General features: G+C 40.3%; 2 protein-coding genes across 2 annotated transcripts; both read left to right on the top strand.

Moving 5' to 3' along the window:
- Positions 1-118: 118 nt before the first annotated feature.
- On the top strand, positions 119-13097 carry sgms2a (sphingomyelin synthase 2a). The gene is made up of 6 exons (XM_046416755.1): positions 119-724; positions 7207-7708; positions 8470-8587; positions 9674-9827; positions 10380-10546; positions 11756-13097. Exons 2-6 carry the CDS (start codon positions 7260-7262, stop codon positions 11939-11941), a joined length of 1074 nt encoding a protein of 357 aa, XP_046272711.1. The 5' UTR covers positions 119-724; positions 7207-7259; the 3' UTR covers positions 11942-13097.
- A 195-nt stretch (positions 13098-13292) lies between these two features.
- Positions 13293-16897, top strand: LOC124074136 (cytochrome P450 2U1). The gene is made up of 5 exons (XM_046416740.1): positions 13293-13810; positions 14321-14971; positions 15562-15723; positions 15879-16046; positions 16144-16897. The coding sequence occupies exons 1-5, from the start codon at positions 13381-13383 to the stop codon at positions 16323-16325; spliced, it is 1593 nt and encodes a 530-aa protein (XP_046272696.1). The 5' UTR covers positions 13293-13380; the 3' UTR covers positions 16326-16897.
- The last annotated feature ends 809 nt before the right edge of the window (positions 16898-17706 follow it).

The following is a 17706-nucleotide window of genomic DNA, read 5'->3' as shown; positions in this document are numbered from 1 at the left end:
ACGGAATGACGTATTTCCTTAGTCAGTGGTCCGACCGCTGAAGAAACTGATCTGGATTCAGATTTTTTTCATTATTTCCTCACAGCACAGCAGCTGGCTTGAAGACTCAACTGATCTGCAACCAGTTTGTTCGTTGTCGCAAGGAAAAACAGAGTTCTCATTAAAAATCACAAACTGAGTCACTTGGATGTCTATGTTTAGCAATGTTTCGAAAGTGAAAAGAGCATTTATACTAAACTTTATTAGAAATACGTGGAATGACTTTGCAGAAATTAAAACTACAACAAAATATGAACAAAATATTTTCATGGCATTTTATATTATGCTTCCATTTTATAAAATGGCACAAATATAGTATAGTTTATCCAAATAACAAATGCCCAGTTACCCACAAACAACAGAATATCCTGATACTCCCTCCCCCAATGCGAATATGTCAGAACTCCTATTTTTAAATGCACAGAGTTGCAGGTCGATGCTTGTGCTGATTACAGGGCAGTTACTCAGGATTAAAGGGGGTGCTAGCAGGAGGATCGGTCCAGAAGCTGGATGGACCTGACGATATGTGGGACTTCGGGGAGGAGCGCTCTGTCAAAAGCGAGCGGCACTGTCGTGTAGCAGGCAGTGCAGCCCGAGCCGAGCAGCGATCAAACAGGGCGCAGCATCTGGCATTCAAGGAATTGCAAGTGTAGGAAGAGGCGCCAGGGAGGCCCGAGGAAGGCAGGTAGGATGCTGTAAACTGTGCAACATGTGAATCTAAATACAGATCTTCATCCTCTCATGTGCAGGTTAGCTACCTGGTGGATTTCACGGTGGTTACTGGATGAATCTGTGTGGATTCATGTTTGAAAATGATGCTGTAGACCGGACTGGAATTTATACTAATGATGACATTTAACTTTCTTTCTTATCAGTCTTGCTTAAAGATAAAGAGATACATTTATTGTGATTTGTGCCTGGTAGACATTGGCCTATAATCGATCTTTGAATTCTTTATAGAAGCCTATAGGGCACGTGTAGGCGCATAAATACATGCAAAAAGTTTTATTCAGTGGATCATTTGACGTAAGCTGAGAGACTTGGTGTTTATGGGGCGATGATGTCAGTTATAAATACAGATAATTTATTAGTAGCATCACGTGGTGAAGAGAGACAAATAGGCAAGTTGTCACATTTGAAGCTTCAAAACCTTTAAATGCAAACCGGAAACATTATTTCTGAAATGTAACAGCTTATTGCCCACTCCACAGACTGTGTTTGCTTGTGATACAGCGGTGCTTTGCTTTAATTTGATTTTAATAATTCGGTTGTCAATTTCCTATTGCATTAGCTTTGATTGAAAACGCAAGGGGATGCTTTATTACAGGACAAGCAAGGACCTGTTGCCCCACCCAGTAGCCTCATGTGGAACATGATGTTTAACGCTGTGTGTGGGGGGCCCCCACCGTGCTACACCCCGAAAGTAAACTTCAAAACCGACATCACGTGACAAACTGCCACCCTCTAATATACTGGAGGCATGGGAGACACCCAGTCCTGAACCTGACATTACTGCCAGTACCCACCCCACATGTGGCTAAGGCACCCGCAAAAGTAGGGTTGGCTCCAACAGTGTGACCACTTGTACACTAGAGAAAAAAAAATGGAGCTAAAAAGTTAATTTGTTCTGTTAACAAATAATCTGTTTTGTGTTTTGACGAACAGCTTGCACAGTGATCTGGTGTTATGCATGAGTAATGGGATCAGTAGAGGAAATGAACATCACTGTGGTAAAAGCAGATGTTTTTAAACATTTTTATCGGTGCATGTTTCCTGCTAAATGAACAGGGGAGATTAATGTTAACAACAGACTAATGATGTCACTGCTAACATGATGTCAACTTCTGTTCCGTTAACTTATTCTACGAATTCTGCTTCTATTACCACCTCCCCTCACTGCTGCTACTGCTAATCAGTGGTTAAAGGAAAAAAAAAAGGAAGCCATGAACTACATTTAGTCATGGACTCATCTCACAGCTACACACCAAACAGCTACAGCATTCGAACCACTGAGACTCTTGTTACAGTTCAAAATTTTGCTGGGAAACCTTGTGGCACTCATGTAGAAGTTTCTTTGACATGTACCACTTGCCTACCACGTACCCATAATGTTGCAGACCAAGTACGCACCCTCATGGCAACAGTGTTGACAGTAGGCTCTTCCAGCACGACTGTGCGTCCCGCAACGCTGCAAAAGTCATTTAAGCACGAGAAAGATAAAGCAGAAGTGTTGACCTGGCCTCCAAATTTCCCAGATTTTCCAATCTCATTGAGCATCCACAGGACAATCCATGGTGGACAGGACCCAAGATGAGATGAAGATAAAGACTATAGCGTGATATCATATGATGAGCTTATATTTTATGATTATATTGTTTTATATTAGGCATTTACCAAATAAAGAAGGTAAAGTTTACCTCCGCCTGAACCTGCTACAACAATGAGATACTATTTACATTTTAATGAGAATTTCAATAACAATCCAATAATATAATCAGGCAAGAAGAGAACTTTACTTTTGCTACTTTAAAGGTAGGGTTGTTGATGTATTTTAGAAACATATTGTTATATTTGCTGAAAATCTCTTAAAATCCTGACGGCAATCAATAAATTCTACACTCTGACCCAAAAGAAAGAGAAGTCCCCTGTCTGTAGCTGTTACATCTAATATACATCTCTTCTAATAAGTCCATAATAAATTGAAATGATTAGACGGCCTATGTATTTGCCTACCCACACACATTCTGCCTGTACCCTCACTGTGTATGACCACAGTGCAAGACAAATGTATTTGCTAAAGCTATTAGCAAGCTAGTTGCACAAGAATAGCAGACAAAGAGCCAAAATGGCAGACAGAGAGCCAAAACAACACAGTGCCAAGTTGCTCTGTAAACTTGTGTCAGATACTTCAATCGCACCCTCTTCAGTGAGACTTTTGAACTATACATTTAACATTTTGTGCATCTGTTACTGAAAGGAAACATGGAATGAAATGGTATGAATGGTATTAAAAACAAACCAAAAACCTTAACACGATGTACTACTGAACATGGAGTTTCAGGGCCTAAATTACAGCAAATACATTTTATAACAGATGTATGCAACTCCTGTCTGTAACGTTACCAGGTCCAAGAGGGCTGGGCCACCTCTGATGTGGCTTATTTTAAGCCCTTTCCTTTGATGAAGACAATCCACAAGATGTGAAGAAGAAAATGAGTGGACGGCAATAGTAGCATGTTATTACGAGGGCCCGAAAATGGAGTCAAAGCCTTAGTAACCCTGGAGAAAAGTACAGCCTTCAAGGCACTGGGTGGCTTCTCTTGAAATAGCTTGAGAGTGGAGGCAGCCAAGTTATCCATTACAGCCCTGTGACCATGTGGAATAGTTTTTTTCTGCCAGTTTTCCATCACCACCCATCCCTTTAGAGTGCTGGGTGCTTCGGCTGGTGGGAAAACTCAGTGTACTGTACACTAGGGAGGAGGGGAAGCAGTGGAAAACTAGTCTAATGGAGACACTCTGCTGGCCTCCCATGTATAGCACACATGTGCAGTCTAAATATTGAATACCACAATGGCCTGTCACAGAGTATGAATACAGATGTGAGAAAATATAGGACTTGTGGGATTTTGGGAAGAAAAAATCCACCCCTAAACACAGAAAGTATTACTCCTGTCCAACATTTTTTGACAATAAAGTTAATATTTAAAAAAACTATGGCCTCCATAAGCTGAAAATCCAAATATCGAGACTTAAAGAGACTGTTCTCACTAGACAAACAACAGCGCTGGTCATTCGTTCAAATAACAGAACAACCCAAAATATATTTGTTTTACCAAAAAGAGACAACATGTAGCTGTGTGCTGAATTTGTACAAAGTGCCTGAAATTGACGCCAGAAACAAATCAAAGCTGTAAGCACGACCGCAGTAGAACGTTAACCAAGCAGTTAGTTGTAGTTAAGCAAAACCACCCCAAATCAAGGTCCAATCACTTAGCTTCCTCTGTTTCAACCTTATCATGCAGGCTTCTCAAAATGTGTGTTCACAGCTCATCTTTTAAACCAACACGAACAAGAAGTCCTTAAAGTGCTTAAACTCCAATCACTATGACAAAGCGAACGCTGTAAGAACAACAGATCATTAAAGATATGTCTAATTTACATAATATTATCACATGCATATTTTTTATATCAACATTATGTTTCATTTTTTAAATATCACTGTTTTCATAAGCAGTATATGACAACAAGAGGTAGAATAGTGTCAAGAAGTGAGCGTCGTGGCTGACACTAAAAAGGCTGAACCCCGATGCAGAGTCAAAAAGGGCCGGCAGGCAGGTGAGGCAGAGGTCCAAACAATGGTCTTAATTTATTTAAGCAAAAACTCAAAAAAAGGCACACACTTCTGTGGATAAGGATCAACAAAAAACTGTGGCATTAACATGGCATGACAAGACTAGAAAAGCCTGGCTTGGTTTCATGAAGACAAAACTCTGACACGGGTGACTGGGAACACGAGGACTAAATAGACAAGACAACGAGACACAGGTGACACACATTAGGAGGGAGAAAGCAATCAAGAAAACCAAAAGCAAAGCTACATGAAAACAGGGCACACAGGGGAAGAGACGCTTTCAAAATAAAACAGGACATGACATAACCCTTGAACATAAAACATGGAAACACATGATAAGACAAACATGAAACACGGCACGCGGACTGAAATCAAAAGACAAAGCATAACAAAAAACACCAGGTACGACAAGTAGGAAAATATCTTTGCAGCAGATCAGTGTTTTCATAATGTGTGTAAAGTGTGTTTATTCCTAATCAACTTCTTTGATTAGAAATAAACAATAAAATATATCCCTAAGCGGTCAGAATGAACTGAGCCTTAAGAAAGTGTTGTGTGTTTTACCTGTAACCACACCTATCACTGATGTCATTTTGTACACCCTGGATTACACTTTTGTATCTCTGTAGCAAGGTGAGAAGTTAAACCGTTTGAGGTCACCAAAAACCAAACAAAAAATCCTGCTGATGTTACCTTTCATTTTAGGAACAAGAGGGATTAGATTCAGGCTCATATGCTTAATTTCTCACATCAATGTTGGGCCTCTACGGATGACAGAAGAGGAAATGTTCACATGGGTTACATGGGCATTTTGGGAGGCATTAACTAACAACCTATTTTGTTCTTAAGTTTGGAGGACTTGTTCGATACTTTTAGTTGTTTAACATTCAGACAAGTCATGCTTGAATGCAGGGCTGCATTAGGCGGCAGCCTGATTTGTTTGACATTGTCACCACAGTGCTTTAAGTCTCTCTGATGTTGGGCTTAAGCACAGACTTCACCAAATTCTCACATTTGAAGTGTTGCTGTTCAGTATTAGCGTGAGCATGTCTTATTCCAAAAAAAAAACAAGAGGACATTCACAGTTTCCTTACACTCATACAAGCTTTGTTGTACCAGCAGTAAAGTGACTGCATAGGTGTCTGTGACATATAGGATCACAACTTGCAGACTAACTAACCACAGACCTGCAACATAACCCCACTAATAACATGAGGGACATGGCATTGTAATTGACTTATTTTGTTTGTCTACTCTTGTTGATCTTATTTGCCATCTTGGACAGTATTAATATACCTTATGACCTCTTTAACTTCCTTAAAGTCTGTCAGACTTTGTGTTCAGTAGCCGTCCATCAGTTGTGTAACAAAGGTTGAATGTGCTATGAGTTAGTCAGAGGGTATTTTACTATGAGCCACTGTAATAATATTTTCCCAAAAATTGATTCTGAGGAATCTGATACTTTCAGCAGCTCTCTTGTATCCAGCCATGCTCTATTTCTGTCCCATCTTTTGTCCTATTGCCAGGGTTGTCTGCAAGCAAACATGTCATTCTTTATGTATCCCAGATGACATGTATTGTGATGCATTTCGGACTGATAGCAGTATCCATCAAATCCATTAATGGAGCTGTTAAATGGACTCAAAGCCTTTTAGACATGAAAGAATGAAAATCAGTCATTGCTGTAGTGCTTTCTGAAGTCATTAACTGAAAAGAGCTCAACAACAAACATTCGACGAGCTCATCTCAAACGTTGTTTGTCTTCTGAGTGTAGTTACCAGTCATTCATCTCTACCTGCCAACAATCCAGCCATTACTTTATTTTATTATATTTTAGCTTGGTTGTGTTTATCTTTAATTTTAGGTTAGGTTAGCGTAGCTTAGCTTAGTTTGGTTTCACTTTGTTTTGTTTTGTCGAAGAAGCAGTGTCATCGCAAGGTCCATTTAGCAGTTGGAGCTTTCATTGTTATCACGTGATCTTCGTCAACATATCGAGTTTGGGCATTAGTCATGGACTTTTAAGCTGCAGTTAACAAGAAGTCATTTAAAGTGCTCCAAAAAACAAACAAACAAACAAACAAAAAAAAAAAACAACCTGTGTTTTTCTGTAAATTTGATGACAACTGAGCAAACTCTACCTGCAGATGTCATGTGATACGATAGAAAGTTCCAGAGAACAGCTAGTAAATGAATCCTGTTGATGATGAAACTGTTTGTTTGGCTTAATTTAGTTTAGTTACTTTTGCATTCATACAACTTGAAGCATTTATAGTGAGCAGGCAAATTCCTCTGCTGCAACAGATCATGTTTGCCTGAAACCGCTGCATGTTGAGGATAGAATCAGAAAACCAAAGCTGCATGGCAGAAAGACTTTGGAAGGCCCAAAGTAAGAGTCTGGCTTAACGTCCAGACAGAAAACTGTCATGGTGGTTCTGGTGAGCATCCAGGGAAAGGAAAAACACAAACCGTTCAGCTCATACAACCACATCTGTAATAACTGCCTGCTATAAACTCAGAAATAGTTTTTTAAATCTGAAATGGACCTTTCAGACATTGAAATCAGGAAGTTTGCATCAGTGAAAGCTGGATCTCTTTCCTTGCTTAATCCCTTGGATAACGAATAGTGGAAACAAAAGTAAATGATAGTTCATCTCTTCCCTGTTTCTCATCATGGTGATTTAGAACTACCTCTCTTTCCTAAGAAGTACCTGTTTACTTATGTGCTTTTCTGTCTTGTGCAACCTATAATAGCATGCTTGTGCTTTCCCAGCTGAAAGGTTTGTCATTTTCCAACCTTCTGTTTTCTCTCATGGCAGCGAAAAAGACTCAGCCCAGAGGAGTGGTGTCTGTGGATGGACAGTAGGCAGCCATGGCATCACAGGAGCTTGTGGATGCGCGAGGCTCTGCCACTGATAATCTGAACCCTGGAATGGAGGGTGATGCCGTGCCCACCAGCGGTAAAACATGTCCTGTCCACACCCCAGGTGGGGAGGACACAAAGAGGGGCTTTCGGAAAGGCATAGGGAGGCATAATGACTATGTGAAGATCTCTGTGCCAGAGTCCAAGGCCAACCGTTTGCCCATGGAGTGGTGGAAGACAGTAATCGCCTTCTTTTATGCTGGTTTTAACTTGGTTCTTACCACAGTCGTCATCACTGTCGTCCACGAGAGGGTCCCGCCCAAAGAAAGCAGCCCGCCTCTTCCTGATAAGTTTTTTGATTATATTGACAGGGTCAACTGGGCATTTACAGTGACAGAGATCAATGGCATGGTGCTGCTGGTCATTTGGTTGATCCAGTTGTTCTTCTTCAGATACAAGTAAACACCTTTGGTATTACATATGATAGATGCATAGAATATCCCCATCAAAGGATGGGGATATTCTATATTTTTGTGGTATCATCATTATCATGGTATTGTTTATTATTATTATTATTATCATTTGTATTATTTTTTTTATATGACATGACATACACAAAGTAATATCAGCCTCATCTTTTAATGCAGTTTAGATTTCAAGCTTGTCTTCCAAAAACACCTAAAAATTAAATGAAGAATTTAACGAAAAGGAATGAATAACTTGTCAATGCTCTGCATGTCTCTTCCGATTATTGAGGAATTGCATCATATTATAGTTTAATAATGCTATTGTCAGTGATGAAATTGTATTTCTGCCTCACTAGTGAAGTTACTTCTGTGTGACCGAGCGGTGACACGACTAGTTTAGAAAGCAGACTCTGCTCTCTAGAGCTGAGACCAAAATCAGATCTTCACTGTCGAGGTATTAATGAGGATACACCTGAAAAATGTTAAACCAAACTAAACTTTTGTAGAACATGTAGAAACAAAATCTAACAACCAAATGGTCTCAGCAATGCAAACAAAATCCTAATTTTTACTGCATATTATGGAGAATTTCCACTTTCCTTATGTAGTCTGGTTAATAAAACTCCAGCTGAGCGGGAGCCATGTTGACGTATCAGTCACACTGTGCAAGATTCTCAAGCATTTTGTGGATGTAGGAAGATGTTTGACAATTTATAAACAGGGATGCATATTCTAATATTGTCCATTTGCAGGTCAATAGCAAGCAGGCGGTTCTTCTTCCTCATTGGCACCCTGTACTTATACCGCTGTGTGACGATGTACATCACCACCCTGCCTGTACCTGGCATGCATATGACTTGTGCTCCGAAGGTGAGTAGCGACGAACGTCAGAGCGCCGCATCAGCTGTTGTTGCTGCTCCTGTGCACCCTCTAGGGCTCATTTTGCACGACCACGCAAAAGAGGCGGCTATAAAAAAGCCATTTTGACTCACGGCCTCAGGACATCGACCATAAGATGTGCATCAGCGTTTGATCAAAAACGTGCTCCTGGCAGTTGTTTGGGTTGGTGCAAAACGATCAGCAGCCAGACAGTTTAGTTGCTGTTTTGTTCCCAAGATTTAGAAATGTTTTATACAATGTGTGAAAGCCTTAAGCTACTTGTAAGAAGCAAGTTATCCTCAGTACTTTTAGAAACAAGCACAAGAGCACAAGTTTCGATCATGTGAAGCTGATGATATTGTTAAACTGTCTTTGTTTCACTTCCTTCAATCTCTCTTCATTTTGACTTCATTAAATTACTAGTTCAAATGACACAGCATACTGATGGGCAACAGAAAAAATAAAGGAATGGTTCAACATTTTGGGTATTTTGCTTATTCACTTCATTTCTGAAGGATGGACAAAATAGATAAGAATCATATCACTCTCTTATATAAGCTAGAGGATTTTAGCTTAGTTTAGCACAAAGAAGACTGGTAACGGGTAACACACCAGCATCTCTCAGAGCCACCAATTAACATATTATATCTCAATTGTTCAATCCACACAAAAAGAAAGTGTATAAACAACACATTTTACAGGCATTATGTACCAGATTATTTCTTGTTTCAGAGCAGGACGTTCTTCGAGTCGTGTCGTCACTGTGGGTCTGCTACCAGTGGTGACCGTAAAATGTTGAAATAGTCCTTTAACGGTTGTGGTAATCATTTACATTTAATTATTCGTCAGTCGCAAATTCTAAACATCCTGTGGTCTCTGATTTGCTGCTTTTCCCTCATCCCAGTAATATCCTCAATTTATGAACACTTGTGACAGTTGATTAATAAATTTTAAAAAATATATTTTCAGCAAGTTCAATGAAAACAAAAATATTTGCGAGTTGTAGCGCTAATGTAGCTGCTGATTGAGTCTTCATGTATTCCTCCATCCTTATGTGCCCTTCCTGCTCTCTATCAGCTCCATGGAGACTCCCAGGCAAAAATCCAGCGAATTCTTCGAATGGTGTCAGGCGGGGGTCTGTCCATTACAAGCTCCCATCTCTTGTGTGGAGACTTCCTCTACAGTGGACACACTGTGATGCTCACGCTCACTTACCTGTTCATTAAGGAGTGTAAGTACTCAAAGCAACAGTTGTTTGTGTGCTTTAAATGAATTTCCCATGAATAATATATGAACACACGGGCCTTCTCGGAAGAGCAGAGCAGAATTCAAGACATGACATGCGTCGCCACCATCAGAATTTTTGTTTTAACATCAGATCATTTGTATTACTCGTTGCCAGTTATGTTGCATATCATATAAAACTGCATATTTATATATTTTTTTCAATTTATCAGATATAACTAACCAAAGCTAATCCAACAGCCCTGCAGTAAACTGTGCCTGCATTAAGACTAAAATGTTTATGTCACTTTTAATTTCTTTTCGTTATAGAGCTGTTACCTGAACTTAATGGTCATTTTGAAGGCTGTAGTTTCTGGGCCTGTTGAATTATGTTGTGCAATGCCGAGAGATGTCTTCAGTATCAATAAGGGAAGACAAAACACCTCTCTGTATAGTATAATACAATCCAACAGTACCACAAACTACAGACCACAAATGGATGCTGTCAGTAATATTGGCAGCATCTTTTATCTCACTCTCTCTCTCTTTCTCTGCTAAGACTCTCCACGGTCGTTTTGGTGGTACCATCTAATGTGCTGGCTGCTGAGCGCCGTGGGCGTGGTCTGCATCTTGGTGGCACATGAGCACTACAGTGTGGATGTGGTCGTGGCCTATTTCATCACCTCCCGCCTGTTCTGGTGGTACCACACCATGGCTAACTTACAGGTCCGAACACAGAGTTGGTCTCAGCTCTCCTCTCACCGAACCCTCGTTATGCATTAATCATTTATGCATTGTGGACTGTCTCCCTGGTGACACATGGCTGTATTTTGTTCACACAGTTTACCTTAATTGTACCAGCTAAAAGTTACGAGCCATCACAATAATTTATAACAGTTTATGTTTAAAAGAAGTGGTCTATATATTTTGTATAATTACACATTACAGTAGTTACAAAGTATACTTTTAGAGTCTGTGTCAAAATTGTCTGGATATTGATCCCTTAAACAGGCAACATGTACAAATATCCCCTCTACTGGCCACAGTTGATATGGCATGGTGCCGAACAAAAGTATCTCAGGTTACATTAACATATTAGTCAACGATTATTTCAGTGTGATTTTGATGTTGTTGTTTTTCTTTATTATTCCCTGTATTCCTCAGGTTGCTTTAGTTAAACAAAGAAGATAGACATGTAATGGTAAAATAAGATTTGTGCTGTATTTTGGCCCCTTTATGAAAGAAAAGATAAGATAAGAACTTTATTGATCCCGCAGGAAACTGTTGAAAGCATCACATTTTCAACATTTTCAACAGTCTATTTAAACTAATTTAACTGTTCACACAAATCATATATCAGGAGAGAATTAATTATAAGGGTTGTCATGTGACGTTATGTACGCTGAAACAGTTTTTGCTTGCTGTAATCATTCCATTCTGTTCATTCTGCTCATTAAGTGCAAAAACAGATTCCACGCTTTTACGCTAAGCTAATCTGATGCTTCTGCAGGCTCGGCATCTTCCCTTTGTCTGACTCAGACTGCCGAAGCCTCACAATAATATCAAGGACAGTGGATTTTTGTCCCCAATCTGCTCTACTGGAAACATGTTAGGAATTTCAATGACGGCCAGAATCAAGAGTTGGAATTATTAGCAAGCAAGTGAAAATGGAAAAAGGTGCTATCCTGTCCTGTTGTGTTAGTTAAAAAGAAGAAAAAAGGAAAAAAAAGTTGAACATAAGGTCCACGTGCATCACTCTTATGACATAAGAACATAGAATATTTGATATATAGTCACACCAAAACTGACTTTTAAATTACATAAGTCACATGTGAACAAGAAGCGATGGGGAGTGTGTAAAAGGGAATAAAGACTTTTGTGATTAGTGATATTATTCTAGCTGACAATGTTTCTAAACTTTAATTTTCTTTTCAGACTCTGAAATGCTCACCGAACAACTACCTCACCAACACCTGGTGGAACCCACTGTTCAATTTCCTGGAGAGGAACGTCCAAACCGCGGTGCCATGCTCTTACAGCTGGCCCATCACCTGGCCTCCTGCCTGCCTTAAGAACCCCTGCAAGAAGTACTCTATGGTGCAGAGCACACGAGAGGAGTGACAAGACCCACGATACCCCAACAGTGTTGCCTGATATCCCATTTAAGTGGTATTCCTTCATTCAGTCTTGTCTGCTGGACAGGAGCATGATGGTACCAAATGCATAGATATTTTAGGGAAAAAAAAGTGTCTTGAAGGATAATCATATTGTCTCATTGTGTCAGTGTAATTTATTTAAGAGTTAAAGTCCTGCAGAGACGTTACTGTTTTGTAACTGATAGGTGGACCAGCTCCTTGTGAATTTCATACATGAACGTAAACTTTGTTGCTCGCAGATTTGTTGCAGTATTTCTAAGACTTGTTTGAGATTACTTTAGATCCGCTACCATAACTCTGTCATACTGTATGTGTTGACGGGGTGTACCTCATTATCAGTGTGCTCAAGTCACAAGGTGCCTTAGTGTGTTTAACGTCAGCAAGTGTTCCAAAACTGCCATTATGAGTCATGTTGCATTTGTTTTGTTTTTTCTATGAGTTTCTTTTTTTTTAAAAAAAGTTACAATTAATAATATTATATTAGTTTTAGAAGCCTCGGGTGTGTATATCCTCGCTGTAGTCTCAACATTGTACTATTGTATTAAAATGTAACCATTCTAATGTTTCAGTGTGTTCATTTAATGAAATCATCAGTCAAAGTCATCATTATGCTTAACTGCAACTACGCGTTTTAGACAATTTGATATTTAATGGATCTCTTCAACCTTGCAAAATTTCTGCTTCTCACAAGTCACAACAATGATGTTCTTTTTTTTTCCTAAAATACTAAAATACTCCTATAACACATGAAAGTAAAATCTAAACCACAGGGCTCTGCATTTGTACATTATGGATAAAAGTTGTAATTTTAAACTTAAGTTTTGTCAGATTTACCAATAATTCTATTGCCAAGTTTGGATTAAGTTTCCTTAAATTTATTTATGGTTTAAACAAACGGGCAAATTTTAATGTAATTTGCAGTTGCAACCTATATGTTAGCTAGTTTATACATTAGTAGGTAGTATTAGTAGTAGATGAAAATGCCCAACTTTAGTCCTGTACACAAAAAAGTAATGAGAGAATGGCAAGAAAAAAACCCCAATTTGAGTGAATTTAAATGTCCTCTTTGCTTTTACTTCCCTTTGAACTGTATGTATAGATGTCAGGATTTTTCATACTGTGGTCTTTAATCATACAATAAAGCATGTTTATTATAATTTTCTCCTCGAGTTTTAGTGGTGGTACCAAGTCATTGTTAGACTGTATTCTTTAAGACAATTGAAAGGGCAGAACATCCCGGGGTGCCCACTGTGGAAATCCACCAATCACAGCAGGGTACGACAATGTCAGCCAATAGGGAGCCAGCAACGACGCTACGTTGACACATGGCGTTTAATGCAACAACACAAGAAGGCTGTGAGCTCCGTTAAAGCTCTCGTATGAGCTTACGAGAACTTTGACGCCATGGTGTTGCTGTCATGGCTGGAGAATCTGAGCAGCTCCGTACTGTCACATGTCAACATTGTAGCTCTGATAGTGTTCGTCATAGTTTATTATGTGGTTAGCTTTTATCAGAAACGACGGAACCTGGCATATATTCCGCCAGGTCCGACGCCGTGGCCGGTAGTCGGCAACTTCGGCGGCTTTCTCATCCCCTCTGTCGTCCGGAGGAGGTTTGGACGGCAGTCAGACAACACGTACGACAAAAGCGCTGTGTTTTTATTAACTGAACTAGCAAATACGTACGGAAGCGTTTACAGCCTCTTTGTCGGGAGTCAGCTGGTCGTTGTGCTCAACAGTTATGAAGCGGTCAAGGATGCCCTCTCAAACAATTCCGAGGTTTTCTCCGACAGACCGGCCATTCCTGCTATCACCATCATGACGAAACGCAAAGGTATGGTGTGCTGAATGGTCACTTCATTTCATGCCGCTTCAGCCTTATGCCTGTCTGTGTACGTAAGAAAGAGTCAGTTTCCACTTCACTAGGTACACCTAGTTAAAAGTAATGCAGTCCAATAAGCCCTGCAATCACTCAACGTTTTGTTTAAACTTTAGAAAAGCGTTTATTTAACTTTATTGTTAACAGAGGCTGTTGTTTGTGGTATTGCTGAACTATATTGCCTTATACTGAGAGGTGATGCCAGTGTTAGACTATTCTTATTGGGATGGACAGGGCTGTCTTATTAGACAAGTGAGTCTAATCACTTCTGAAGGTGTGCTTCATGTACTGCTGACCGTGTGTACACATATGGAATAGTTTAAGTGGCCTACTAACAAGTCTAACAGTGTATTTATGAGTATGTCAAAGTTTGGCGAGTCCATAGAGATAAAAAATGAAAAGTGACTAAAATGACTGTTGACCTGAGCCATATGCCAACATCTTTCTGGTTTAATTGAACTTCAGGAATAGTCTTTGCACCTTACGGGCCAGTATGGAGACAACAGCGGAAGTTCTGCCACGCCACACTCCGAAACTTTGGTCTGGGGAAGTTGAGCTTGGAACCTTGTATCCTGCAAGGCTTGGCTACCATCAAAACAGAGCTGTTGCGGCTGAATGAGGAGTCTGGTGGCGCCGGTGTGGATCTGGCCCCACTGATCAGCAGCGCCGTGTCAAACGTCATCTGCTCCCTGATCATGGGTCAGCGCTTCCACCATGAAGACCTCGAGTTCCGCACCTTGCTGGACCTGATGGTTCGTGGACTGGAGATCTGTGTGAACAGTCCTGCGCTCCTCATCAACATTTTTCCACTGCTGTACTACTTGCCCTTTGGGGCCTTCAAAGAGCTACGGCAGGTGGAAAGAGACATCACAGCATTTCTGAAGAGGATTATTGCTGAGCACCGAGAAACATTAGATCCCGAAAACCCAAGGGATCTTACTGACATGTACTTGATAGAGATGTTGGCCCAGCGAGCTGCTGGGGAGGAGGACAGCAGCTTCACAGAAGATTATCTCTTTTATATTATAGGAGATCTCTTCATTGCCGGCACTGACACCACAGCTAATTCAATTTTGTGGATTCTGCTCTACATGGTCTTACACCCTGATATCCAAGGTAAAAGCTGCCACAGTCCATCCATTCATGTCTACTTGAAATGAAGCATGTTTTCTAAACTGACATCCACAGTGACACCTGCAATATCTGAGATGTTTCAGATCAGATTCTGTCCAATTTCGTGAAAAACAATAGTGCAGCAAACACCAGTAAATACTGCAGAAAACAACTAACAACATGCACACACAATCACGTTTTTTTGCAACAGTTATAACAAGTTGCTGTGTTTGAATTAATAATGCAATTCATTTGAAGTAGACACAAATTGCATGAGAATATTTTTAGGCTGGTATGAATCACAAGTCTTGGGGGGGGGGGGTTAGAAATCTGCTGTGGGAACCCACGGCTCAAATACTTCCTGGTTTCAGAACAACAGACTGTCTGGCTCGATTATGCATTTAACCACTTCTCCAACTGCTCCACAACCGCACTGATTGGCACATCATAACATGCTTTTTACTTTCATTTTCTATTACTGTGAAATTATTTTGATTGGCTTGCAGTGTATCCAGAGGTGGCTGAGATGAGGACTTCATTAATCAACCTAGAATGATCCACTTGTTGCTTTGTTTCTCCCATTTTGATGCCAGACAAGGTCCAGGCAGAGATTGATGAGGTGGTGGGTTCACATCGCGTTCCATCTTTGACTGATAAGGGACGTTTGCCTTTCACCGAAGCCACCATCATGGAGGTGCAGCGACTGAGTGTAGCGGTTCCTCTGGCTATTCCTCACATGGCCTCCGAAACTATAGGTAACTCAACACGATGCCAATGACCCCTTGTGTTTGACTAAATCCTCTGTTAATGCTCAACTAGTCAGTATAGTAAAAAAGAGCTACAGAATTTCACAGGCATCTGATTCACTGAGGGGACAGCGCCATATTGTGTTTTTTCCTTCCTTTTACAGAGTTCAGAGGCTACACTATTCCCAAAGGAACGGTTGTTTTTCCCAACCTGTGGTCCGTCCATAGAGATCCTACTGTTTGGGAGGACGCAGACAGTTTCAAGCCAACACGTTTCTTGGACACTGAGGGAAAGTTGCTCAGGAAAGAGTGTTTTATACCTTTCGGGATTGGTATGATATTCCTCACTCATAACCGAAACATCTGTAAATTAATTTGAATTGTCCGCACTTGGCCGGGATCTCAGGATTTATCCCCTTTATCATTCAGGTCGCAGGGTGTGCATGGGTGAACAGCTGGCGAAGATGGAGATGTTCCTGACGGTTACCAGCTTGCTGCAGGCCTTCAAATTCAGACTCCCAGAGGGAATGGCTCCGCCTCCTCTGCATGGACGGTTTGGCCTGACGCTGGCACCCTTCCCATACACTGTGTGCGTGAGCCTTCGTAGATGAAGTGAAAGTGCAATATTTGGCATGAACAGATTTTCTGTAAACTGGGTGCTTTGATGCTAAGGACCTCAGAGGAGACCGGTGTTGTTGGACACATAATACGTAAATCATGCTGGAGAGATGTACTGATATTTTTCACTTAGTGAGGTGTTTGGGGAAAGAAAGATTTTAGGTTTCTGCACAAGAGTTTAGAAATATATTTCCTTACAGACACGATCAATGGATTATTGGCAACTTGTCAGTAAAAACACATTATGTTAATAACACTTACCTCAGTTTATCATGAATATTTATCTTTGGGTGCATTTTTTACTCTTTTCACTGTTTTAAGTTATTGGCATTTTAGGATGGGATTCAGTGTAGCACTGAGAGGAATTTAATAGGACAAAGGAATAGTTGGCTCAATGCTAACAACTCTGTTACTGACACAAACACATGCTGTATCTGTTGTACTGTACCTTCGTTTGCTCTGAGTACAAAAGACATTGTGAAACTGGAGCGCTGCTCATTTAATCATTTTATCATTTAAATCATTTTTTTAAATAAAAGAATAAAAGATTTGGTTCTGAAACTGATTCTAAGTTGTAATAAAAAACAGTATGCTGGTACTTTTTCCATCAGGTGTATGCAGAATAAACACAATGCCTTTAAGATACACGAATATTGCGTACGGCAGGGTTATAGTCAAGTTGAGGGGAGAGGGCCTAGACATAGGAGAAATGGCTTGTGACTGGAGGGACGCTGGTTCGATTCCCCCCCGACTGACAGGGAAAAAAAATTTGGGTGTTGAGGAGTGATTAATCAACCCCCCCCATTAGCTGACTGATGTGCCCTTGAGCAAGGCACTTAACCCCCCCCTTCCCCCAATTTGCTCCCCTACTGCCTGAAATGGCAGCCCACTGAAACACACAGGAGTTTCACTGCATGTTGCATGTGTGTGTTCAATCAGTGATGGGTTAAATGCAGAGAAGAATTTCAGTGTGTGTAAAAATATCCTGACATTAAAAGTTTGAAGAAGAAGAAGTAACAAAAACATATTTTGTCAGTAAAAAATAAAATTAAAAAAACTCTCATTTTTCTGACATTCAGCCATCCACTTGTTTACACGTCAACATGCTTTATTCATGAGCACATGTACTAGCCGTGGTTTCACCGTGGGTTATTCTCTTACTATAACTGTCAAATTAATGTAATGGAGCGAAAACTAAAACAATAAATTAGCAGAGAATGTACGTAATTAAGTGAATTACATTTATTACCACGTACGTACAGTATGGCCTTACAAACCCTGACTGAAAGTCATTACGTAAAGTAGATGTACGTTGTTAATTTCAACCACTTTGCTGCAGATTTAACTGCCAAAATGACCATCAGCTGCAACAAA

Source organism: Scatophagus argus, chromosome 2 (assembly GCF_020382885.2).
Source record: "Scatophagus argus isolate fScaArg1 chromosome 2, fScaArg1.pri, whole genome shotgun sequence".
Taxonomy (NCBI): Eukaryota; Metazoa; Chordata; class Actinopteri; family Scatophagidae; genus Scatophagus; species Scatophagus argus.
The sequence above is the reverse complement of the archived record's forward strand: the minus strand, read 5'-3'. Positions and strand labels throughout refer to the sequence as shown.

Bases quoted from the DNA above. Each gene is read 5' to 3' on its own strand.
- sgms2a (XM_046416755.1), top strand. From the start codon at position 7,260: ATGGCATCACAGGAGCTTGTGGATGCGCGAGGCTCTGCCACTGATAAT. The intron at 8,588-9,673 runs GTGAGTAGCGAC...GCTCTCTATCAG, and splicing joins ATATGACTTGTGCTCCGAAG to CTCCATGGAGACTCCCAGGC. The intron at 10,547-11,755 runs GTCCGAACACAG...TTTTCTTTTCAG, and splicing joins ACACCATGGCTAACTTACAG to ACTCTGAAATGCTCACCGAA.
- LOC124074136 (XM_046416740.1), top strand. From the start codon at position 13,381: ATGGTGTTGCTGTCATGGCTGGAGAATCTGAGCAGCTCCGTACTGTCA. The intron at 13,811-14,320 runs GTATGGTGTGCT...ATTGAACTTCAG, and splicing joins CATCATGACGAAACGCAAAG to GAATAGTCTTTGCACCTTAC. The intron at 16,047-16,143 runs GTATGATATTCC...TTTATCATTCAG, and splicing joins TTTTATACCTTTCGGGATTG to GTCGCAGGGTGTGCATGGGT.